The following is a 26,874-nucleotide window of genomic DNA, read 5'->3' on the forward strand; positions in this document are numbered from 1 at the left end:
TTTATGTAACAGCACCAATGTCCATTGTAAATTATTATTGATTGATTGAGCAATACAGAAAATACTGACGGATGGACGGTTGATTTATCAAGGGGAGTAAAAGAGTAAATTAAGCAGGTACAGTGTGCTTCATAGTCTTATCGGACAGCAGACTTGACAAGCAGTTAACAACACCTTCTAACTTGAGCCATTTTTATCTGTTCCAGCAGTGTAGCTAGAGGGGGTGCAAAGCACTAAGTTTTGCAGGAAGTCTCACGTGCAAGCTGCCCACTCCCCTTTGGAGCCATTCCATACGCCTCGGTTTTGCTCTAGCAGCCCAGAACGGCTCTGAAAAGGAGGGGGACTGGTCTCTTGCATGGCGCTGTGAGGCTGCCTGCAAAACTTTGTGCTTTGCACCCCCTCTAGCTACTCTACTGACTTGGACAATCTGATACAGAGATTGCCATTGCACACTGAAAGGGGCAGTACCTGCTGGGAAATGGGAGTGGGGAATATTTCAGCATCATGAGATGTGTTTTGGGAACAAACATCTCTCAAGGAAGACGGTCTGCTACTGGTTCTGCTTCCCCACAATCACTACCAGTGCACCCCACCAGTCCTGCCTTACTGTGTGGTGGGGAGCCAGGAGGACTTCACTGTCTCAAGAATGGGCTGGGCAGGCGTATCAGCTCCTCCTGCAAAACCAGCAATCAAGTGGTTCCAGTTTGCTTCTGCTCCTTCATGCTTGTTACAAATGCATTACAATTTGCTTTGATTTTCCACCCTGGTGCTTTTTTTGGTCAGTTGCTATATTGATCACTTTACAGCTCCTGCTCCTGTTATAATAGACTTGGCATCCTAAAGTAAGGCTAACCCAAAATGCCCCTTCAGTTTCCTATAGACCAATAATAACCTGCCCTGGACCAGGTAGGCCGGCAGGCCTGTCCCACATCCAAGGTAGAGTTAGGACTGAAAGCAGCTCAGCCAGGGGTAAGGGGAACTGCTTTCCCTCACCCCAGGTAAAGCGGCGGCAGCAGCCCTAATGGGGCTACTCAAATCTCTTCCAATGATCCTAGCAGCCCGGAACTGCTACAGACTGCCCAGGATCGAGGATAGGATTCCTCTCCGGGTGGCACGAAAGTGCTTTACGACACTTCCGTGACACTGATGGGCCAATGCAAGGGTCGTGTGCCAGCCCAGCGCACTTTCAGGATTCCACCCATAGTCTCATTTGCAGGTTTCAACATTGAAAACATGTTTATTGATTCATATTGATGACGTGGCAAAATTGGTAACTGGAGCTCTTCTCAGAGGCTGCTTTTGGCAGCCACACTTTTATCGCAAGGAGTCCTGTGGTATTGACACAACTAACCATAAAGCATTGTTCTAAGGCAGTGGTTCCCAAACTTTTTAGCATCAGGACCTACGTTAAAAAAATTTCACTTTAACAGCTGCTCAACCCTCTGTGGCTATAATGGTGACTGGGCCGCAGTCAACACTGAGGAATCTATAAGATACACTTGAAAAGTTCAAATTCCTCAACTGGTTAAACCTGCTCGGCCAAACAATGGCATCCTCATGAACAGTGAGGCCCTTGTCTGTGGAAGTCACTGGGTCTACATTTCCAACTTTGACTCTCAGAAAACACATGTTTGGGAATGTGACCCAGTTGATAAGATCATATCCAGCCATTAATTCCCCATTTTCGTCAAATGAAATCCTTTTCCCAGTAGTGGTGTTAAAGGCAACATTTCTCAAATAGTGGTGGAGCTACAAGGAACCACAGCAGAAGAAGAATTTCAAAGGACGCACAAGACATACTAATACATAAGAGTGTGCTGATCTTTGACAATCAAGGGATAGGATGAAGAGCCTGAACTTAACTAAATCCCCACATGGTGATGTAGCAGCATTGGCACGGGCTACACTACCATCCTGTGGGGAATTTTTGGCCACTGGTGGTCTCTTTGGGGTAAGAGGACATTTATCTCTGTGCTCCAAGGTATGTCTCAGCAGCCACAATGGGCCCATTCAGACCTGCTCTGGTGATATTTGCTAGAGGAAGTCGACACTGATCTGTGCAGGTGGATCAGGCCCAGAAAGGGGCTCAGGATTCGGTGCACACTCTTACCAATCCCACCCCCTCCTGGACCCAAAATGCCCACCCCCACTCCCATCCCCTCCCTGTTCCGCTCACCACCACCATGTTCAACTCACAGAACCCCCAGTCTATTCTGTCCCCTGCTACAGGTTTACCTGCTCCAACAGGCCTCCATCACTCTCCCAGCATGTGCAGGAAGGCTATGGCCTGGCGTGCCGGTTTCATGCACTCTAATGAAATGCTTCAACACACTTTTGTGGCAGCCTCCACTGGTTGAACACACTTTCCATCAGTACAGATGGTGGAAAACTTTAGGGTTTAAAGCCAAGTTTAAAAGCTTTATCAAGGCTACTTTTAGTAATGGTGGTGGTGGTAGTGGTAGTAGCAGTAAAATACCAATGAATGCAAAGAAGTAGTTTTGTTTTGTTTATGGTGCTTCTATGTACACGACACTTTTCAGAGGAACAAAATCCAATTCCAGAAAGAGACACAGCAGAGACAATCAGGAGAACACCCTACTAGCAGGTTTACAAGAGAACTAACATGAACCTAAAAGAAAAGCAAATGCTGCCTTGCGCATGGGTTAATAAATGAAGGAGTGTGCCTATTTTGCCAGAACTATCTTCTTTTCTAAGAAATTCTGGGTATCCACTTGGAATCGGTTTCTGTCTCTGTAAAGCACATGCTGAACTTAGGAATGATGGATTCATTCATCCCTCCCATCTGATTCCATCCTTTAGTCCAGTGGTTCTCAAACTTTTTAGATGCCCTAGAGGCTGCTGCCTGATGTTGATGGGGCATCAGAGCTCACCCTCCAGCAGCAGCTTCTCCAGCCCTTGAAAACAGAATGTAATCTTCCCTTTGGTTTTCATGAACCACCAAAAAGTAGGTCATGACCCACTGGCGGGTCCAGGACCCACGGTTTGAGAACTACTGCCTTAGTCCCTTTTCTTCCATCTCCCCTGCCTCCTGCCCCTGAGCTGAAGGAAGGTGACGACCTGATCCTTTGCAGCTCTACTCTCTAACCCATGCATAATATCACATGTCTCAATTATGCCCCATCCCGCAGGCACCTTCTTTCTAGACTGAATAGCCGCAGTGGACTAATCCACTAATATCCCCATCCACTAATCTTTTTGTTCACCATTACCAGCCATGGTGGATGATCTCCGATCTTCTCTCTCCATCCATATGCCATTGCTCTGTTTTTGAATTTTGATGAATACATGGAATGCAAAGCATGTGCCACAGCATAGACAGCAATGTAGACGCTGTAGCTGTGGCTAATCATGCTGGTTTCAAACACAGACCCAGGAAGAGTCTCCAGCTTCTCCTCTCCAGTGCAGATCTCTCTGCCCACCTGATTTGCGACAGAGCTGGGGAATGAACATTCAAACGTCTTTTCCCAGAATTCCCTGAAAAAGCCATCTTCTTTTTGGGAGGCAGGATTTCTGAGCTGAATAAATTTCTGGAATCCAAGTAGCTCTTCAGAGTGAATGGCAAAAGACAGAGCGCCATGGAGGAAATCAATGTCCCAATGCCTTTGGAAGGAAAATGATGTGAAGTCCATCTGGGCTGTCATAATCCAGACTTTACCCTTGATATTTGCTGCTATACCCTCAAACTCTGCAAAGTTGTTCAGCATCCTCAAGATCATTGTGGTCTGAATTTCTCCATACACAAGCACAACATTGGCAGTGTTTCTCATAATGGTGTTGATTGTTTGGAAACTGTCGCTCTCCATTTTGGTAATAGATGACGATATGGCTGGAAATCGTGCTATGAAGTCAAAGCAGATGCCTCTCCGGATAAACATGGCAAGCACAGTGCCTATAAATACCTCTGTATTCTCTTCATTATGAGAAACCACTCCAATCCACGTCCACGCAAAATGGAAGAGTAACTGAAGAATCCCTTTATATTGAGGGCCTCAGCAGGGAACATCTGATGGAAGAAGACTTGAGTGTTGTCGTTCATCACCGGAGGACAGCCATACAGAAACTAAAGATAATTTGAAACAGGGGATGGGAAGATATAGTTTCAAAATAAACTCTACGCATAGGTTTTGGTTTATACTGATATACTTGCAAAATGGTTTCAGGGCAAGCCTTTGGCCACTGAGATCCAATCAAGTTTCAATTTGCAATTCAGTCAGTCTTTTTTTATATATATATAAAACAGTGATTTTCAACCACTGTGCCATGGCACTTTGGTGCGACATGAGGGGTCCACACGTGTGCCACGGGACTTTGGGAGATGGTCATTTATTAGTAGGGTAATTGGGAAATGTGAGCCCATCACCAACAGAATTCTGTGCCTTGTCAATGGGCAAAAAACCGATGCTAAAATATTTTAGCATCTTGCCAGTGTGCCAGGAGATGAAAAAGGTCGACAATTGCCGATATAGAAGAAGGAGTCAAAATAATACTTATTTGGATCAATATGATGGAATTATAAAGGCAGAATTTCAGAAGGTATTTTGATGCAAAGACTGTACATTGTGGATTAGCAACATGCAACAGAATACTAGAAGATTGATAGACTGCCAAAGTTTGTTGGATTCCTAGATGGTTGTTGGAAGGACATTGTGCATATCTACACTCTCCAAATCCTTTCATAGGCTGCACTTCCAATTCTGCTGTTCTTTTGTATCTAAACAGACAAGAATCAAATTCACACCAAGGAATGGAGGGCAGCTTATTCACTGGATGGTGCATTAGACAGACCGTCTCTCTTGGAACTTTACTTATAGTGCACCTGACCCAAAGGTTTCCCAGTGACATAGCTCTAAAAAAACAGTTTATTCATCTCGCTTTGATCTGCTTTGCTAACTTCCACATCTTAGATCCTGTGGAATCTTGTAGATGCACAGAATGGTGGCCATATGTAGGGGAACCACAGAGGTAGGTCCCCCAATGACAGCCGCTGGAATGCTTTTTCTGCCACACTTGTAGTTAGGCACAATTCTGCCCCACCCAAAGAGAGATTCTACTGAGACACGATAGATCCAGCTTTCGGTGAAGTGGCTGTTATAGAGGTGGAAGCCCAGAGTGGCATTGAGTAAAATCAATGGATTTGCGTTGATCTCCTTGACTGCAAATTCCAAGGCTAGAATGTGCTGATAATTCTGAGTCAGGAACCTGCAATGAGCATGACAAGCATACGTAAATAAGATCACAGCATTTGTTTATTCACCGTACAGGGGTTCCTTGATTCAGAGTTAAAGCCTTTCACCCATATGATGCCAGCTGTACAAGAAAAAAAGGGACGATAATCAACATTATTGTTATTCTAAAACTAGGGACAGGCAGTCTTTCAGAAAAGAAAAAAGGTAAATATACATTCTGTCATTCTGCAGCAACAGTGACAGAGTGACAATCAATGGACGTCAAGGTTCATCTCCAAATATTCTCTTCCTTCTGAAACTAGATCCAAACTACAACCAGTTTGCCTAAAGATATTACCATCACATTTGTAGGATACAATTAATGCACACACACACCCCTTACATGTGTTCATCAAAGAGTTCCTGTGATGGATGTTTCACGAAAGTGATCTCATTTGAAAATATGTAGATCTGGGAAAGAATGCCAGCAATGACGAGGTCTCCTGCCTGGAAATACTTGTGGAGAATAGCAAGAGGGATACTGATGTAACACTTCGCAACAGGAACCTTGCACAAAATATGTGGCAGCATCAAAAACACTGACACCAAGAATACAATCATCTTGGAGGGAAAAAATCAGCCCTGCAACATCTAAGACATGTCAATAATTCCTCTGCCCCCCCCCCTTTTCATTTGTGCATCCTGGAATAGCACAGCACACAAAAATGGCCACTCGCTCCCCAGAATAGAAGTGCAGATGGCACAAGGTAAACCATCACGAAATAGACCAACAGAATCCAGTGTGATTCTGCACCATGTCTGAACTGCACCGTAGATATTAATAACATCCTGTAGTTGAAGCCTGCAGTTTTACAAGTCACCACTAGATGCCCCTTGGAAATTTGCAGAGGGGGCAAAAACACAAGATTTAATCACGGGTAATTTGATAACCACAAGGGACATTATCGCCTCCTCAGAATTATAGGTCCTCTTGATATTGCAGAAGAAAATATGTTTATGAGACCATAGCAAGACATTTTTGCAAGACTTTGAAAAGCAGGTTTTACTACTTGTGAAGAAAAGTAGGTGGTAGTAGACAGCTGCATCCTGGATGATTATCTCCTGGCCAAATGCATTGCAGTTTTTGGCATCCCTGGCAGTGGCGTCACAAGGGTTTGCATCACCTGGTGCTGGAGAGCAGCACATCACACCGATGATGGACCTCTCCCACGCAAAGGGTGGGGCAATGCCTCAGGCAGTGGGCGTGGTGATGTACCATTGCCCCACCCCTCTGTTTTCTAGGCTAAAACGTTTGATAGAATAGAAATAGTCCGTCACCGGTTATTTCATTGCATCCCGAATGAAATTACGCATCAAACGATATATAAGATGATGGTATTATTCAAAAATACCAAGATTTTAAAAATTTTGGCTAGTAGTTGTGTCACCCCCATGTGTGGTGTCACCCCCTGTGTGTTGTCACCTGGTGCAGCGTGCACCCCCTGTGCCCCCTAGCAACACCACTGATTCCTGGACATTCAAGTCTATTTTTTGTGTCCTTATTTACATTTGCATAAACAGGCAACAAACAAACAATAACTGGATAACAAACCCCATATATCCTATGCCTCTTATTCCAGCCTAACCTTCACTCCTACCTTTGCATTTTTAAATTTAAAAAGTATGTCTAATATAAATACACGTATGTTAGGACACAAATGTCCAATACTGGAACACATTGAACTGGGACACGGTTATCCGGCCGAGGACACAATTGTCCTGTCACTCAAGTGAATATAGCATACTGGTTAAGAGACCAAGAATGTCCAATTAGAAGAGGGTGTCAAACTTGTTTCGAACAGAGGTCTGAAGCTGATATTCATTGTGCCTGCTGAGGGCCAAAATGTCATAATTAAGTAGGAAGTGACATCATTAAGCAGATGATGGCCAGAAATAAGCACTGCGTTCACACAAAGAAACTCATTAACTGCAAATAATTGAAAGGAAAATTCGAATATCATGTTCATATTTTCAAGATAAGGGAGAGCCCAATTGTCACTCTGGGAGAGCCCAATTATAATGGGAGCTAGATAAATTGCTTCAATGGGCTGCATTTGACCCACAGGCCTTCTGTTTGACACCCCAGATTGAGAAGTAGGCATTGCTATTTTGCTGGTGCAGACTTGAAAAGCCATGTGTTGACCTTCCAAGCCGACACAGGGGTTAGAATTTCGAAGAGGAGTCCTCTACCATCACACCCTGTTCTGCTCCTCACCCTCCTCCACCCAGAAATGCCTTTGCCTCTCCCTCCCCCAAGCCTCCGCATGCAGGCTCCTACTGCAGTCAGGGTAACCAGATCCAATGGAGGACAGAGCATTTGTCAGATTCAAATAAATTGACAACAGGTTCAGTGTCCTAATGACCATTTTAAGTATAGCAATAGATATACCGAAAGGTAGTTTAACTCTTGGGTGGATGCCATCAGAGCCAGGTGACTTATTGATCTTTAAGTTATCAATTAGGTCTGAAACATCTTCTCTTTTAACCTCTATCTGACTTAATTCCTTGGTCAGGAGGGACTGTTCGGGCAGCGGTATCTGCCCAAGGTCTTCTGCCATGAAGACAGTTGCAAAGAACTCATTTAATTTTTCTGCCATCTCTAAGTCTCCTCTTATCTCCTCTTTCCCTCCCTCACCATCCAGAGGGCCAACTGCTTCCCTGATGGGTTTCCTGCTTCTAACATTTTTGAAGAAGCTTTAAATGGGTGGGAGCATCACCTCTGTGAGTCTGATAGTGTATTATACAATCATTGTGTAACAACACATTGTATTGCAATGAAAAGATCCCAGGCACAAAACTGCATTCCCAAACCCCAAGGATGAAAACCTACCCCATGGTGCAGTCCTGTGCTTGTGGGAAGTAAGGGCACAATCCCTATGCCCGTCTACTCAGAAATAAGTCCCATTATAGTCAATGGAGCTTACTGCAGCATGAGAGCCCAAGCCTATGCATGTCTACTCATTATAGAGTCTCATTATAGCCAAAGGGTCTTACTCCCAGGAATGTGTGGCTAGGAGTGCAGCCTTTGAGCACAATCCTCTGCATTTCTACTCAGGAGTAAGTATCCCAGTCCTGCGAGTGGCACTGCTGCGATTGGCTGGCAGCACTCATTAGCAAACGGTTCACATTTACCTACATTAGGTATCGGTTCTGCAGAACCGGTGTGAACCGGCTGAATCCCACCACTGGGACAGAGTGCCTATACCTTTAACCATTGTATAGGAGAGAGAAGTTTGACAGGTGCAGCTCAACATGAAAGAGCTTAAAAAGCTGCTCCTGCCAGATTTGCTATACAATGGTTAAAGGTATGGGCTCTCTGTCCTCCACTGGATCTTGTCACCCTGACTGCAGCATCAACAGGATTCGACAGGCCACCCCACTGGTGCAGTTTACTTCCAGGTGGCACAAATGTGCCCGGGGGCTACAGCTCTGGTGCTGAGGTCCCAGAGGATTGGGCTGTTAAATCCCATTGCTTAGAACAGGGATGGGCAACATTTTGGTAGGAGAGCCACATCATCTCTCAGGCACTGGTTCAGGGGCCAGGAAAAAAAGACTTAATTTACCTTTCAAATCTGAATAAATTTGCATAAATGAATACATTATAGACAGAACTGGTATGAATGAATTGATTTTACTGAGTTTATTTATAATACACATGAGAACTATAATACAGGGGGTACAAATAACTCCTGAGCCCACACCTCCAGCATGAGCACACGACACCTGAGTATACACCTCCAAGAGAATGCACAGTCACCAGTCAGCACAGGCTCGCACAGTCTCCAATGGACCAGATGCTCACTGGAGACTGGGGGCTCCATGCAGGTTGAATTGGGGGTCCCCCAGGGCCACAGATGGCATGTGGGCCGGGATTTCCTCACCCCCAGCTTAGAGTGCAATGTACTCAAAATTTCACATGAATGGATTCTTTACCTAACATACAGTCAGCCCACATCTTATGTGAAGGTTACATTCTGTCAGTGTGTAAAGGCAAAATTGCATTTGTTTGTTTGTTTGTTTGTTTGTTTGTTTGTTTGTTTGTTTGTTTGTTTGTTTTCTGCCTTTCCAGAAGCCCAAGGCGGCTTAAAGAACCAAATGGGTAAATAAAATACAATGTAAAATACAAAAAGGAAGAGCATTGAAAAGCCATTTACATCTAGCACATACCACTGCAAATGCAGTATCTGCTGAATTGTTATCCACTGATTTGACTCACCACCAATACTCAGGTCCACCTTTAAATGCCTTGTAACAAGGGAAAAAGCACCAAAATCCAGTTTCCCACCTTTATGCTGTTAAATAATAATAATCTCATTCCATTAGGTTTCATTATTCACCCCATCTATTGGCTGAATGCCATGTAGCATCTATACAATGTGGACTAAGTAAAATTGTACAGTTATAAATGATACATATATTGTAGCATAACGACAAATTCTTGTTTAATTTTGATGCCCTAACACTTTCTTAGTGTTAGTTGCAGCCTGTTGTTCAGCTGAGGTCTCATGATAACGAAGCATTTGGGGAAAAAGAGGCAGTCCAGAAAGCCAACACTGGAGGCTAAGAGAGAAAAGATCACCACCACCACTGTGTATTTCCCCTTGGTGCTCAGGTAGGTTGGCACAAAGGACATCCAGACACTGTAAAACACCAGCATGCTGAAGGTGATAAATTGGGCTTCATTAAAGGCGTCAGGTAACTTCCTGGCTAGGAAGGCTACTGTGAAACTGACCAGAGCCAGGAGAGCCATATAGCCCAGGACACAGTAGAACAGGATGGCTGAGCCATCATTACATTGCAGGACAATTTCTTTAGCCACTGAGTGCATGTCAGCGTCTGGATATGGAGGGGAGGTTGCCAGCCACACCGTACAAATGATGACTTGAACAGAGGAACAGGAAAGGACCAGGAAGACTGCCAATTTATTTCCCAGCCATTTCCTCATGCTGGACCCTGGCTTGGTGGCCAGGAAAGTGAGGACCACAGTGATGGTTTTGGCCAACACAAAAGAAACGGCCACTGAGAAGATGATGCCAAAAGTTATTTGTTGGAGCAAACATGAGAGCTTGTCAGGTTGGCCAATGAATAGCAAAGTACAAAGGAAGCAGAGGTGGAGGGACACGAGCAGGGCATAGGTGAGGTTTCGATTGTTGGCTTTGACTATAGGAGTATCCTGGTACTTGATGAAGACCCCAAGCACCAACATGGTGATGGAAAGAAAGGAAAGTGCAAGAGCAGCCAGGACAATCCCCAAAGGCTCCTCGTAAAACACAAAGTTTCTAGATTTTTGATGGCAAGAATTCTGCTCCTCGTTTGCATAATGATCTTCGGCACACTGAAAACATTCATCCACATCTGGGAAAGAAAATAAGAATCGTTTTTGGCACATGGACATTCTGGTGCGCTGCAGTTAATGTGCAGGGGGTGCAAAGCACTAAGTTTTGCAGGGAGCCTCGATGCGCCACGCAAGTGGCCCCTCCACTTTGGAGCCAGGCGTACATCTCCATTTTGCACTAGTGACCCAGAAAGGCTCTGAAGGGGAGGGGGGAGAGGTTGCTTGCATGGCAGGGCGAGGCTCCCTCCAAAACTTAGTGCTTTGCATCCCCTCTAGCTGTGCTTCTGTAACCAACATGTGTCTGAGGTCTGTAGGATCCATTTCTGAAATTTGCAGTTATATTTGGCTTCCTCTACCAAATTCTAACCCCTGTGTAAGTTCAGAAGATCAACACAGGGCTTTTCAAGTCTGCACCAGCAAAATAGCAATGCTTACTTTTCAATCTGAGGTGTAAAACAGAAGGCCTGTGGGTCAAATGCGGCCCGTTGAAGCAATTTATCCAGCTCCCATAATATTTGGGCTCTCTGTTATCTTGAAAATATGAACATGATTTGCAAATTTTCCTTTTGATCATCTGCAGCTAATGAGTTTCTATGTGAGAACACAGTGCTTATTTCTGTTCATCATCTGCTTAATGATGTCACTTCCTGCTTAATGATGACATTTCGGCCCTCAGCAGTCACCATGAATGCCAACTTCAGCCCTCTGTACGAAACAAGTTTGACACCCTCTTCTAATTGGACATTCTTGGTCTCTTAACCAGTATGCTATATTCACTTGAGTGACAAGACCATTGTGTCCTCAGCTGGATAACCGTGTCCCGGTTCAATCTGTTCCAGTATTGGACATGTGTGTCCTAACATACGTGCATTTATATTAGACATACTTTTTAAATTTAAAAAAGCAAAGGTAAGAGTGAGGGTTAGGACTGGAATAAGAGGCTTAGGATATAAGGGGTTGTTATCCAGTTATCGTTGGTTTGTTGACCGCAAATGTAAAAAATCAGGACACAAAAAATAGACTTGAATGACCAGGAATCAGTGGCGTCACTAGGGGGCGCAGGGGGTGCAGGCCGCACTGGGTGACAACATGCAGGGGTGACACCATACATGGGGGTAACACCAATACTAGCCAAAATTTTTAAAATCTTGGTATTTTTGAATAATACCATCATCTTATATATCGTTAGATGCGTAATTTCATTTGGGATGCAATGAAAGAACCGGTGAAAGAATATTTCTATTCTATCAAACGTTTTAGCCTAGAAAACAGAGGGGTGGGGCAATGGTACATCACCACGCCCACTGCCTGAGGCATTGCCCCACCCTTTGCATGGGAGAGGTCCATCATGGGTGTGATGATGTGCTGCTCTCCCACACCAAGTGATGCAAACCGTTGTGACGCCACAGCCAGGGATGCCAAGAACTGCAATGCATTCGGCCAGGAGATAATCATCCAGGATGCAGCTGTCCTACTACCACCCACTTTTCTTCACAAGTAGGAAAACATGCTTTTCAAAGTCTTGCAAAAATGTCATGTTACGGTCTCATAAACATATTTTCTTCCACAATATCAAGACAACCTATAATTCTGAGGAGGCGATAATGTCCCTTGTGGTTATCAAATTGCCCGTGATTAAATCTAGTGTTTTTGCCCCCTCTGCAAATTTCCAAGGGGCATCTAGTGGCGATTTGCAAAACTACAGGCTTCAACTACAGGATGTTATTAATATCTACGGTGCAGTTCAGACATGGTGCAGAATCACACTGGATTCTGTTGGTCTATTTCGTAATGGTTTACCTTGTGCCATCTGCACTTCTATTCTGGGGAGCGAGTGGCCATTTATGTGTTCTGTGCTATTCCAGGATGCACAAATGAAAAGGGGGGGCAGAGGAATTATTGACATGTCTTAGATGTTGCAGGGCTGATTTTTTCCCTCCAAGATGATTGTATTCTTGGTGTCAGTGTTTTTGATGCTGCCACAGATTGTGTGCGAGGTTCCTGTTGCAAAGTGTTACATCAGTAACCCTCTTGCTATTCTCCACAAGTATTTCCAGGCAGGAGACCTCGTCATTGCTGGCATTCTTTCCCAGATCTACATATTTTCAAATGAGATCACTTTCGTGAAACATCCATCACAGGAACTCTCTGATCAACACATGTAAGGGGTGTGTGTGTGCATTAATTGTATCCTACAAATGTGATGGTAATATCTTCAGGCAAACTGGTTGTGGTTTGGATCTAGTTTCAGAAGAAAGAGAATATTTGGAGATGAACCTTGATGTCCATTGATCCGCACTCTGTCACTGTTGCTGCAGAATGACAGAATGTATATTTACCTTTTTCTTTTCTGAAAGACTGCCTGTCCCTAGTTTTAGAATAACAATAATGATGATTATCCTCCTTTATTTTCTTGTACAGCTGGCATCATATGGGTGAAAGGCTTTAACTCTGAATCAAGAAACCCCTGTACAGTGTAAAACAAATGCTGTGATCTTATTTATGTACGCTTGTCATGCTCATTGCAGGTTCCTGACTCAGAATTATCAGCACATTCTGGCCTTGGAATTTGCAGTCAAGGAGATCAACGCAAATCCCTTGATTTTACCCAATGCCACTCTGGGCTTCCACCTCTATAACAGCCACTTCATTGAAAGCTGGATCTATCGTGCCTCAGTAGAACTTCTCTTTGGGTGGGGCAGAATTGTTCCTAACTACAAGTGCGGCAGAAAAAACATTCCAGCGGTTGTCATAGGGGGGCCTACCTCTATGGTTCCCCTACATATGGCCACCATTCTGTGCATCTACAAGATTCCACAGGTAAGATGTGGAAGTTAGCAAAGCAGCTGAAAGCGAGATGAATAAAGTGTTTTTTATTACTATGTCACTGGGAAACCTTTGGGTCAGGTGCACTATAAGTAAAGTTCCAAGAGAGACGGTCTGTCTAATGCACCATCCAGTGAATAAGCTGCCCTCCATTTCTTGGCGTGAATTTGATTCTTGTCTGTTTAGATACAAAGGATCAGCAGAACTGGAAGCACAGCCTAGGAAAGGATTTGGAGAGTGTAGATATGCACCATGTCCTTCCAACAACTATCTAGGTGTGCAGCAAACTTTTGCCGTCTAACAGTTTTCTAGTATTCTATTGCATGTTGCTAATCCACAGTGTACAGTCTTTGCATCAAAAAGCCTTCTGAAATTCTGCCTTTATAATTCCATCATATTGATCCAAATAAGTATTATTTTGACTCTTTCTTTATATCGCAATTGTCCACCTTTTTCATCTTTTGGCACACTGGCAAGATGCTAAAATTGTTTAGCATCGGTTTTTTGCCCATTGACAAGGCACAGCATTCTGTTGGTGATGGGCTCACATTTCCCAATGACCCTACTAATAAATGACCATCTCCCAAAGTCCCGTGGCATGCCTTTGGACCCCTCATGGAGCACCAATGTGCCATGGCACAATAATTGAAGATTGCTGTTTTATATATATATATATATAAAAGACTGACTGAATTGCAAATTGAAACTTGATTGGATCTCAGTGGCCAAAGGCTTGCCCTGAAACCATTTGGCAAGTATATCAGTATAAACCAAAACCTATGCGTAGATTTTATTTTGAAACTATATCTTCCCATCCCCTGTTTCAAATTATCTTTAGTTTCTGTATGGCTGTCCTCCAGTGATGAAGGACAACACTCAAGTCTTCTTCCATCAGATGGTCCCTGCTGAAGCCCATCAATATAGAGGGATTCTCCAGTTACTGTTGCATTTTGCGTGGACGTGGATTGGAGTGGTTTCTCATAATGAAGATAATACGGAGGTATTTATAGACAATGTGCTTGCTGTGTTTACCCAGAGAGGCATCTGCTTTGACTTCATAACACGATTTCCAGCTACATCGTCATCCATTCCCAAAATGGTGAGCGACGGTTTCCAAACAATCAACACCATTCTGAGAAGCACTGCCAATGTTGTGCTTGTTTATGGAGAAATTCAGACCACAATGATCTTGAGGATGCTGAACCACATTGTAGTTTTTGAGGGTATAGCAGCAAAGACCAAGGGTAAAGTCTGGCTTATGACAGCCCAGATGGAGTTCACATCATTTTCCCTCCAAAGGCATTGGGACATTGATTTCCTCCACGGCGCTCTGTCTTTTGCCATTCACTCTGAAGAGCTACTTGGTTTCCAGAAATTTATTCAGCTCAGAAATCCTGCCTCCCAAAAAGAAGATGGCTTTTTCAGGGAATTCTGGGAAAAGGCATTTGATTGTTCATTCCCCAGCTTTGTAGCAAATCAGGTGGGCAGAGTTATCTGCACTGGAGAAGAGAAGCTGGAGACTCTTCCTGGGTCTGTGTTTGAAACCAGCCTGACTAGCCACAGCTACAGCATCTACAATGCTGTCTATGCTGTGGCACATGCTTTGCATTCCATGTATTCATCAAAATTCAAAAACAGAGCAATGGAATATGGATGGAGAGAGAAGATCGGAGATCATCCACCATGGCTGGTAATGGTGAACAAAAAGATTAGTGGATGGGGATATCTCCCAGAAGAGGAAAGTCCACTGGGGCTATTCAGACTAGAAAGAAGGTGTCTGCGGGAGGGTGCATAATTGAGACATGTGATATTATGCATGGGTTGGAGAGAGTGATGGCATATGGATGGAGAGAGAAGATCGGAGATCATCCACCATGGCTGGTAATGGTGAACAAAAAGATTAGTGGATCAGGATATCTCCCATAAGAAGAAAGTCAACTGTGTTTGTGCTATTCATTCTAGAAAGAAGGTGCATGTGGGATGGGGCATAGTTGAGACATGTGATATTATGCATGGAGTGAGTTGGAGAGTTGGAGAGAGTGAAGTTCTTGACCATCTCACACAACTCCAGAACTGGATGGCTGATTGCGAGAGTGGGTTGAAATCTAGAGTCCCCTCCTTTTCAACAGCCACATAGCCATAATGAGGACTAATTCACCCAGTTTTCTCTCCTACTCATGTCTGCATCTTGTTATCCCCCTTCACCTTCCATGAGCTCTGGGGGAGGAGGCAGGGGAGATGGAAGAAAAGGGACTAAGGCAGTAGTTCTCTAACCGTGGGTCCTGGACCCGCCAGTGGAACATGACCTACTTTTTGGTGGTTCATGAAAACCAAAGGGAAGATTACATTCTGTTTTCAAGGGCTGGAGAAGCTGCTGCTGGAGGGGGAGCTATGCGGCCCCATCAGCATCAGGCAGCAGCCTTTAGGCCTCTAAAAAGTTTGAGAACCACTGGACTAAGGGATGGAATCAGATGGGAGGGATGAATGAATCCATCCTTCCTCAGTTCAGCATGTGCTTTACAAAGAGAAGAAACCAATTCCAAGTGAATACGCAGAATTTCTTGGAAAAGAAGATACCTCTTGCAAAACCGGCACACTCCTTCATTTATTAACCCACGTGCAAGGCAGCATTTCCTTTGCTTTCAGGTTCATGTTAGTTCTCTTGTAAACCTGCTAGTAGGTTGTTCTCCTGATTGTCTCTGCTGTGTCTCTTTCTGGAATTGGATTTTGTTCCTCTGAAAAGTGCCGTATACATAGAAGCACCATCAACAGAACAACACTACTAGCTTGCATTCATTGGTATTTTACTGCTACTACCACTACCACCACCACCATTACTAAAAGTAGCCTGGATAAAGCTTTTAAACCTTGGCTTTAAACCCTAAAGCTTTCCACTATCTGTACTGATGGAAAGTGTGTTCAACCGGTGCAGGCTGCCGCAAAAGTGCATTCAAGCTTTTCACGAGAGTGCAGGAAACCAGCACACCAGGAGGAAGGCCAGAGCCTTCCTGCACTTGCTGGGGAGTGATGGAGGCCAGTTGGAGCAGGTAAATCTGGAGCAGGGAACCGAATAGTCTGGGGGTTCTGTGAGTAGGGGGCTGAACATGGTGGTGGAGAATGGAACAGAGATGGGATGGGAGTGGGGGTGGGCATATTGGGTCCAGGAGGGGGTGGGATTGGTAAGAGTGTGCACCGAATCCTGAGCCCCTTTCTGGGCCTGATCCACCTGCACAGATCAGTGTGGACTTGCGCTAGCAAATATCACAGAAGCAGGTCTGAATGGGCCCATTGTGGCTGCTGAGACATACCCTGGAGCACAGGGATAAATGTCCTCTTACCCCAAAGAGACTACCAGTGGCCAAAAATTCCCCACAGGATGGTAGTGTAGCCCGTGCCAATGCTGCTAATTCACCATGTGGGGATTTAGTTAAGTTCAGGCTCTTCATCCTATCCCTCGATTGTCAAAGATGAACACACTCTTATGTATTAGTATGTCTTGTGCCTCCTTTGAAATTCTTCTTCTGTTGTGGTTCCTTGTAGCTCCACCACTATTTGAGAAATATCGCCTTTAACACCACTACTGGGAAAAGGATTTCCTTTGATGAAAATGGAGAATTAATAGCTGGATATGACCTTATCAACTGGGTCACATTCCCAAACATGTCTTTTCTAAGAGTCAAAGTTGGAAAAGTAGACCCAGTGACTTCCACAGACAAGGGCCTCACTGTTCATGAGGATGCCATTGTTTGGCCCAGCAGGTTTAATCAGGTGGGGTATTTGAACTTTTCAAGTGTATCTTATAGATTCCTCAGTGTTGACTGCTGCCCAGTCACCATTATAGCCACTGAGGCTTGAGCAGCTGGTAAAGTGAATTTTTTTTAACGTAGGTCCTGATGCTAAAAAGTTTGGGAACCACTGCCTTAGAACCTTGCTTTATGGTTAGTTGGGTCAATACCACAGGACTTCTTGAAGATAAAAGGGTGGCTGCCAAAAGCAGCCTCTGAGAAGAGCATCAGTTACCAATTTTGCCAAGTCATCAATATGAATCAATAAATATGTTTTCAATGTTGAAACCTGCAAATGAGACTATGGGTGCAATCCTGAAAGTGCGCTGGGCCGGCACACGTCCCTTGCGTTGGCCCATCAGTGTCACGAAAGTGTCGTTAAGCACTTTCGTGCCACCTGGAGAGGAATCCTATCCTCATTCCTGGGCAGTCAGTGGCAGAGATTTGAGTAGCCCCGTTAGGGCTGCTGCCGCCGCTTCACCTGGGGTGAGAGAAAGCAATTCCTCTTACCCTAGACTGAGCTGCTTTCAGTCCTAACACTACCTTGGATGTGGGACAGACCCGTCGGCCTACCTGGTCCAGGGCAGGTTAGGATTGGTCTGTAGGAAACTGAAGGGCCTTACTTTAGGATGCCAAGTCTATTATAACAGGAGCAGGAGCTGTAAAGTTATCAATTTAGCAACTGACCAAAAAAAGCGCCAGGGTGGCAAATCAAAGCAAATTGTAATGCATTTGTAACAAGCATGGAGGAGCAGAAGCAAACTAGAACCACTTGATTGCTGGTTTTGCAGGTGGAGCTGATACTCATGCCCAGCCCATTCTTGAGACATGAAGTCCTCCTGGCTCCCCACCACACAGTAAGGCAGGACTGGTGGGGTGCACAGGTAGTGATTGTGGGGAAGCGGAACCAGTAGCAGACCGTCTTCTTTGAGAGATGTTTATTCCCAAAACACATCTCATGATGCTGAAATATTACCCCTCCTATTTCCCAACAGGTACTGCCCCTTTCAGTGTGTAATGACAATTGTCATTCAGGTTTCTTCAGGACAAAGAAGGAAGGGGAGCCTTTTTGCTGCTATGATTGCCTCCCGTGTCCAGAAGGAAAGATTTCAATTCGAGACAGTAAGATATGTCATGTCAACATCAACATATGTATAGGCAGCATCTTTGTCTCAGATTGTCCAAGACAGTAGAGTAGTTAGAGGGGGTCCAAAGCACTCATGCAAGAGACCAGTCATGCAAGAGAACAGTTCCCCTCCTTTTCGGAGCCGTTCTGGGCTGCTAGAGCAAAACCGAGGCATAAGGAAAGGCTCAAAAGGGGAGGGGGCAGCTTGCACATCGTGGTGAGGCTCTCTGCAAAACTTTGTGCTTTGCACCCCCTCTAGCTACACTGCTGGAACATATAAAAATGGCTCAAATTAGAAGGTGTTGTCAATGGCTTGTCAAGTCTGCTGTCCGATGAGACCATAAAGCACACTGTACCAGCTGAATTTACTCTTTTTACAGCAACGTGCAATGTGAATTTACTCTTTTACTTAACTTGATAAATCAACCGTCCATCCGTCAACATTTTCTGTATTGCCCAATCAATCAATAGTAATTTACAATGGATATTGGTGCTGTTACATAAATAATAATCCACAATGTGGAGGTAGTGGTAACTTCAAATATTGCCATCCATGGTTAGCTGGAATCGACCAGATCACATCCCACTAAATTGGGGGGAGGAATTGACCCCCTTCCCAACTGCAAAAAAATCCTTTCATTTTCAAATCAGCAGCTTTTATTTCAGATTCTGCAATACGAATGCTTATTTACAGCAGTGAACTGTGTATGGGGCTGTCATATACTGAAACCAGCTCTTGTTTTCCAGACACTGATAATTGCTTTGAATGTCCAGAAGATCAGTATTCAAACCCTGGCCAGGATTCCTGCACTCCAAAAATCATCAGCTTCTTGTCTTATGGGGATCCTTTGGGAATTGGTTTGGCCACTTCAGCCCTTTCCTTTTCTTTCATCACAGCTTCTGTGACGGGCATCTTTATGAAGAACAAAGATACTCCCATTGTCAAAGCCAACAACCGGAACCTCACCTACGCTCTCCTCATCTCTCTCTTGCTCTCCTTCCTTTGTGTTTTGATCTTCATTGGACAGCCTGGGAAGATAGCGTGTCCACTTCGACAAACTGGTTTCAGCATCATCTTCACAGTGGCTGTTTCCTGTATATTGGCCAAGACCACCATTGTCATTTTAGCTTTCATGGCTACCAAGCCAGGCTCGAGGGTGAGGAAATGGGTGGGGAATCAACTGGCCAGCTCAATGGTTCTTTCCTGCTCCCTTTTTCAAGCCACACTTTGTACTTTGTGGCTCTCAACATCCCCTCCATTCCCAGATGCTGACATGCGCTCAATCACCAAAGAAATTGTACTTCAATGTAATGAAGGTTCAGCTCTCATGTTTTACTGTGTCTTGGGCTTTATGGGCTTCCTGGCCATTGTCAGCTTCACTGTGGCTTTCCTAGCCAGGAAGTTACCAGATACTTTCAATGAAGCCAAGTTCATCACCTTCAGCATGTTGGTCTTTTGCAGTGTTTGGTTGTCCTTTGTGCCAACGTACCTGAGCACCAAGGGGAAGTACATGGTGGCTGTGGAGATCTTCTCCATCTTGGCTTCTGGGGCTGGTTTACTATTTTGTATCTTTTCCCCCAAATGCTTCATTATAGTGCTGAGGCCTGAATTGAATGAAAGGGGGCAACTGATAAGAAGAAAGGAATATAATATCTAAAATATGTGGACTAGTTCCAGTTAACTGTTTCTTTTCAGAAGTTAGTCCAATGTACTTAGTGGTGCAGTGTTGTAACCTTGATGGTACCAATAAATGCCCAACAGGGGATGTAGACCTTATTTCTGCAGTTCCTCCCATGCAGTGAGTTAGAACAGCATTTCACAAACTGTGGGTCCATGTGCTACATGTGGGTCACAACTCCGTGCTGGGTTACAGGGTTGTGTTTTTGCTCCCAAATGCTACATTATCCTAATGAGGCCTGAGCTGAACATGAGAAAGCAGTTCACGAGAAAAAAGAAGTAATTAATTCCGAACACCATTAACTCTGTCCCTGTGAGATTTTACAGTGCTACTATGGGAGATAAAAGGCCTGTTATTTACCACCGAATTCTCATTAAATATTTCTGCATCAATGTTCTTGATGTGTTGATGCATTAGTTTCCAAATTCTCACGAATGGGAAAATCCAGCACAAAGTAACTGAAGTCAAGTCACAAGTCTCCATCCCCCTGTTACTTGACACAAAAATGGGCACTTTCCGTGTTGCCGAGTCACCCTTTTGCAATTTTAAAGTCAAGCCACCCCCTTTAAAAACCCATCTGTGGGGAAAAAAACAGGGCTACTGCTGGGATGTGTGTATTGGAGTTCACTTTAAACACTTCCCTGCTGCTCCATCTCATCCATAAACAGGGCAGGAGGGCGTGGGATGGACTGCGAGAGAGCCAGGACAGAAGAGGCAAGAGGGAAGAGGGTCATGTGCAGCAGCTGGGCGGTTTGCCAGGCAGACCTGATCCTTTGCAGCTCTACTCCAAAGCAGTCCCACTGAAGCTGGTCATTCAATGAGGGTTCCTCTCCCCACCAGCCATGCAGTGGAAAACATGATCACTATGAACTGCCTCTCCTCCCCCCCCCCCCCGCTTCCCTGCCTCCTCCCTCTCCCTGGGCTTTGTCAGACAATCATAAGGCTAGAACACCCTTGGGCTCCTCCTCCTGCCATTCCTCAGCCAAAGAAAATTTCAAACCTCCTATCCTTTGTCCAATGAGCATCGATTCCTTCCTTCCTTCCTAATCATTGATGTTTTTGCTGGCTGTGGTGTGTTTGAGTGTGTGGGTTTTAGTTTTATATTTGTGTGGCTGTTGTTGATGTGTAGGTCAGTCCCACCGGAACTATGTGTTTGACACCACGGGGGAGCTCAGGGGAGGGGAGGGAGGCCACCATCACTAGAGTTATGGGCCATGGAAGGTATGGCAGTGGGGGTTGGCCTGGCTGTTACAGGAGAAGGAGGGTCAGTCGTAGACAGACTGTCCCTCTTTCTGGCTCTCCTCGCATTCCTCTGACCCTTGGCATGCCTGGCAACAGCCCCCTGAGTCTGAAACTGCTTCTTCTGAATGCCAGGTCAGTAAATAATAAGATCTATTTAATCCAGGATTTAATCCTGGAGGAAAAGGCCGACCTGTTATGTATCACGGAGACCTGGTTGGGTGAGCTGGGGGGTTTAGCCTTTCCTAGATTTGTCCACTGGGTTTCCAGGTACTGCTGCAGCCAAGGCTACAGGGGCGGGGAGTTGGGGTTGCAATGGTCTACCGGGATTCCATCCGTCTTACCAGAAACCCTGTTCAGCAGTCCACCGGGTTTGAGTGTCTTCATGTTGTGTTGGAGGGGCGAGACAGAACAGGGATTCTGCTGGTGTACTGCCCGCCTTGCTGCCCAACAGGCTCCCTGCCTGAGCTGATGGAGTTGGTCTTGAGCATGGTGCTGGAGTCCCCCCGCCTATTGGTGTTGGGGGACTTTAATGTCCATGCCGAGGCCCCGGGAACAGCTGCGGCTCAGGATTTCATGGCTTCCATGGCAACCATGGGTCTGTCTCAAAGAGTTTTTGCCCCAACACATGATGCGGGACATACGCTGGACCTGGTGTTTACTGCTGGGCAGGCTGATGGTGATCTGGAGGTGGAAGATATTAAGATCACTCCTTTGTCATGGACAGATCACTTTCTGGTGGGATTTAGGCTTGTTGCGGCCTCTTACCTCCGCAATGGCGGGGGATCACATTTTATGATCCGCCCTTGGAGGCTGATGGATACAAATGGATTCCTGAGGGCTCTGGGGGATTTTCCTGCTGCCAGAGCTGGTGACCCATGCGGCACTCTGGTCGATTTCTGGAATACGGAGATGGCCAGGGCCCTGGATGAGATCGCTCCCAAGCATCCTCTGCTCAGTCGCAGAGTCAGAGCGGCTGCTTGGTTTTCTGAGGAGCTGCGGATGATGAAGCGGCAGGACAGATGTCTAGAGCATCAGTGGCGAAAGACTCGTACCGAATCTGACCGTACACAGGCTAGGGCCCAGTTGAGAGCGTATTCTAAGGCGTTGGTGGCAGCTAAGAGGGTGCACCTCTCTGCCACCATTGCATCTGCAGAGAACCGTCCAGCTGAGCTCTTTTGGGTAGTCCGTAGCCTTTTACATCTGGCCCCCCCTACTGGTGGGGAGGAGCACACGGAGGCTCGCTGTGACGAGTTCGCTAAACATTTTGCAGAAAAGTTCGATCAGATTTGGCATGACTTGGATGCCGCTGTGGGCATGTCTAGTGATGTCCCCGGGGCACCTGTCTATCCTGCTATTTGGGATTCTTTTCAGCTTGTAGAGCCTGAGGATGTGGACAGGATTCTCTAGAGTGTGAGACCTGCTACTTGCCTGCTCGACCCGTGCCCAGCATGGTTAATTAGGGCTGCCCGGGAAGGGCTGGCCAAGGGGACGGGGAGGGTGGTGAACTCATCTCTGAGGGAGGGGGTGCTCCTGCCTGCCTTGAAGCAGGCGATGGTTCACCCCCTCTTGAAGAAGCCCTCCCTGGATCCCACTAATTTAAACAACTTTCGGCCAGTCTCAAGTATCCCATTCCTGGGCAAGGTGATTGAGCGGGTGGTGGCGTCCCAGCTTCAGAGGGTACTGGAGGAATCGGATTATCTGGACCCATTCCAATCTGGCTTCAGGCCAGGGTTCGGGACGGAGACTGCCTTGGTCGCCTTGGTGGATGACCTTCGCCGGGGGATGGACGGGGGGGTGCAACCCTGTTAGTCCTGCTGGACCTCTCGGCGGCTTTCGACACCATTGACCATGGTGTCCTTCTGGGCCGGCTGGCCAGGTTGGGGCTTGGAGGCACTGTTTTGAAGTGGTTCCGCTCCTTCCTGGCTGAGAGATCTCAGAAGGTGGTGCTGGGGGATGCCTGTTCAGCACCCCAACCTCTTAGGTTTGGGGTGCCGCAGGGTTCCATCTTATCCCCCATGCTCTTTAACATCTACATGAAGCTGCTGGGAGAGGTCATCCGGGGGTTTGGAGTGGGTTGCCATCAGTATGCTGATGACACCCAGCTCTATCTCTCCCCCTGATTCTGAGGAGGTGGTTGCGGTCCTGGATCGCTGTCTAGAGGCGGTTAGGGGCTGGATGTGGGCGAACAAGCTGAAATTAAATCCGGATAAGACAGAGGTGCTTTTGGTTCGGAAATCCACGGCTCGGGTGCTGGACTATCGTCCTGCTCTGAATGGGGTTGCACTCCCTCTGAAGGAGCAGGTCCGCAGCTTGGGGGTTCTCCTGGATCCACAGCTGCTCCTGGAGTCCCAGGTGGCGGCAGTGGCCAGAGGAGCCTTTGCTCAGCTTTGGCTGATTCGCCAGCTGCGACCGTACCTGAGCTGCACGGACCTGGCCACAGTAACCCATGCGCAAGTGACATCCAGATTAGATTATTGCAATGCACTCTACGTGGGGCTGCCCTTGAAGATGGTCTGGAAATTACAGTACAGAACAGAACACGGCTGCTCGTGTGGTTGCTGGGGCACGTCGGTTTGACTCTGTCGAGCCGTTGCTCCGGCAGCTACACTGGCTGCCGGTTCTGTTCCGGGCCCAATTCAAGGTGCTAGTTTTGACTTTTAAAGCCCTCTACGGATCGGGTCCGGGGTATTTGAGGGACCGCCTCCTTCCCTACAATCCTGCCCGTGCTCTTAGATCATCTGGGGGGGCCCTTTTGACTGTGCCGCCACTAAGAGATGTGAGAGGGGTGGCGGCCAGGAAGAGGGCCTTCTTGGTGGTGGCCCCCGAACTGTGGAATACCCTCCCCTTAGAACTGAGAACTGCCCCCTCATTGCTAACATTTCAGTGTGGACTGAAGACCTTTTTATTTCAAAAAGCTTTTAATTGTTGACAGGCTGGCTGGCGTTCTTGCTTTTATATGAAAATCCACGGGGTTTGTTTGTTTTTAGATTTTTTAATTATGTATATTGTTGTTAATTGTTTTTAATGTATTTTTTTTTTAATGTTGTAAGCCGCCTTGTGTGCCCGTTGGGCAAAAAGGCAGGGTACAAATTAATAATAATAATAATAATAATAATAATAATAATAATAATAATAATAATAATAATAATAATAATAATAATAATAGTAGCCCCACAAGGTTCTTCATGGCATGACAACAGAAAACAAGCACACCCAGGCTGACTCCAGTACATATAGGATGATTCCAACCAGTGCATTTGACAGTTGACACAGGCCAACACACATTTTGCTTCCTTAAACATTACACCAATCCCTGCGTATATTTAGGGTGCTGATTCCAAACATGGCATCCGTTTTGCCCTATCACCTCTATTTTTGGAGACACGGCACAGCCTCTTTAGTGAATGGTTCAAGCAGCTTCCTCATGAGGAAGCTGCTTGAACCATTCAAAAATGAGGCTATACTATATCACCAAAACTAGATGTGATAGGGCAAAACGGATGCCATTTTTGGGATCGGCACCCCAAATTCATATCAAAGCACTATAAAATTTGCGAAAAACCTTCTGACCCTCAATTTTGTAGGCCTGTGTAATTTTTGATACCTCTTCTCTGTTTTTAACAGCCCTCCTCTCTCTGGGGTTTTGGAGGAAGGAGGAATCCACTAACCCTCGTAGCTAATCTCCATGGTGTGCTAGAGATCTTTGGGGCAAGTTGGGAAGCAGAGGACAGGGCAAGAGGAGGGGGGTCTGGCTGGGCTGCAGAAAGGTTGGGGGCAAGTGGGGGTGCGGAGTGGCAAGCAAGAGCCTTGCCCAAATGGTTCCTTCTCGGGGCCCAGTGGGATATGGCAACCATGTTCACCCTATGCGTCCTCTTACCCTTGGCATGCTGCCCGTGCCGATCCCTTCCTGCTCCTCCTGGCTCCCTTTGCAGTGCACCAGAGGGCAGATCGGCAAAGCAGTGCTCCCAGCATGTTCCTCACTCCCAGTTGCTTCCCTGTGGAATAGAATACACAGGACTTCCCATGTCCGTCAGTGAATTTCTTCAATGGAAATGGACCAACAGGCAGCAACGTGGACACCTCTATGTATTTCACTGTGTGCTGCATGGATAAATTGGATCGTAGCAGCCAGCATGTCTGACACGGGTGTGGCTGGAGCAGAAGCAATGCTGGTGCCCCTTTATCATGCTCCTGTATCTGGTACCTGGAGCGGACTGCACCTCCCACCCCTTATTGCTATGCCACTGAGTCAAGCCATCTCACTTGCTCACAATTATTTTTGACTATTTTTTACTTACCTCCTGTTAGGCTGCCCAGTTTTCCCGCTCACTTATGGTTCTCCATGGACCAAGCAAGCCATTTTGCTGACACAGGTCGGAGGAGAAGCAGGAGCTGTTCTGGGATGGGAAAAATGGGATAGGATCCTGGAGCAAGTCACTGCCACCAGGATCCACCTCCCCCCTAAATTCCCCACCAACTTTGTGGCAGCAGCTCCAGCTGGGCCAAGCTGCAGCGCAACCTTTGCACCTTTGCTGGGCCTTTTGCTACAGCACTACACTCATCTCGCTGTCCTAAAAGGTCCATAGGATTGGATGATAAGGCACTTGAAGCAGTTTAGAATATTAAAACCACTTGTCAGTGAAGATGTAAAAAACAGTGTTATCTCAGGAACTTGATGCGGAAAGTTCTCATCTCAGGAAACGCATCTCAGGAAATGCGGGTGTTCCATAGTCCTGGCTTCTCCTTCCTTCCTTTTTCAGGTCAGACAGATCGTACATCTTGAACTCATACTTACTAAAACTTCAGCAGACTGTTTGTGTTGTCTGTAAAGCACATTCCACCATGAAATGTTAATTCCTCCAGTGGCCCTCCAGTTTAGGATTGGCCCATTGATCTGTCAAGGTTAGGCTGTTGACCTCTTCGCATATCAATGCCTCCTAATTAAGGAGGCACATGAATGTATATGGTACTAAATTAAAACAGAGCATGTCATTATCACTTCCGATTCAATCAATTCAATCAAGCAATCAATGTCCCAAACCCGGGTTGCAAGTCATAGTAGGTTACAGGTTACAAGTCAAATAGGTTACAAGTCATAGTAGATATATGCAAGTTCTTGGTTTTAGAGGCAGGTTGCCTGTGATTGCCAGATGCAGGGAAGGGCACTGGGACGCAGGTTGTGACTGTTGTCTTGTGTGCTCCCTGGAGCATTTGGTGGGCCACTGTGAGATATAGGAAGCTGAACTAGATGGGCCTTTGGCCTGATCCCGCAGCGCTCTTCTTATGTTCTCATGTTATAACCCTTTCCACAGCCGTAACAACATGTAGTAGGAATCTATTCTGAATGACTGAGTGCGCTAACATTCCCCTGTACCAAGTTTACCAATTGGTACCAACTGTCACGAAATATTAGGACGCCTTTACAAAAATCTGTTAGATGATTATTCCATCAGAAGTTGTAAGTGCAAAGCCCAGAGAAGTTAGGACTGTAAGATTCTTTAACGTGTTTTTTTTATTAGATGATCTCTGATGTTCAGCTCAGGATACATCAAAATAATAAAACACTTGGGGAAAAAGATGCAACTCAATAACCCAGCACTGGAAGCCAAGATGGAGAAGATCTCCACAGCCACCA

The 26,874-nt window shown here is 45.9% G+C and overlaps 2 protein-coding genes across 2 annotated transcripts in view; one reads left to right on the forward strand and one right to left on the reverse strand.

Annotated features, from left to right (window-relative positions):
* Positions 1–9,702: 9,702 nt before the first annotated feature.
* The window catches only part of LOC136653774 (vomeronasal type-2 receptor 26-like), a 50,407-nt gene continuing 33,235 nt past the window's right edge, over positions 9,703–26,874 (reverse strand). Inside the window, exon 7 of the mRNA XM_066630653.1 lies at positions 9,703–10,601. Coding sequence (XP_066486750.1) covers positions 9,703–10,601 — 899 coding nt within the window. The remainder of the gene's footprint in view (positions 10,602–26,874) is intronic.
* LOC136651196 (vomeronasal type-2 receptor 26-like) lies at positions 18,999–19,976 on the forward strand. Its single transcript, XM_066627385.1, has one exon. It carries the CDS (start codon positions 18,999–19,001, stop codon positions 19,974–19,976), a length of 978 nt encoding a protein of 325 aa, XP_066483482.1.

The sequence above is a fragment of the Tiliqua scincoides genome, chromosome 5 (genome assembly GCF_035046505.1).
Source record: "Tiliqua scincoides isolate rTilSci1 chromosome 5, rTilSci1.hap2, whole genome shotgun sequence".
NCBI lineage: Eukaryota > Metazoa > Chordata > Lepidosauria > Squamata > Scincidae > Tiliqua > Tiliqua scincoides.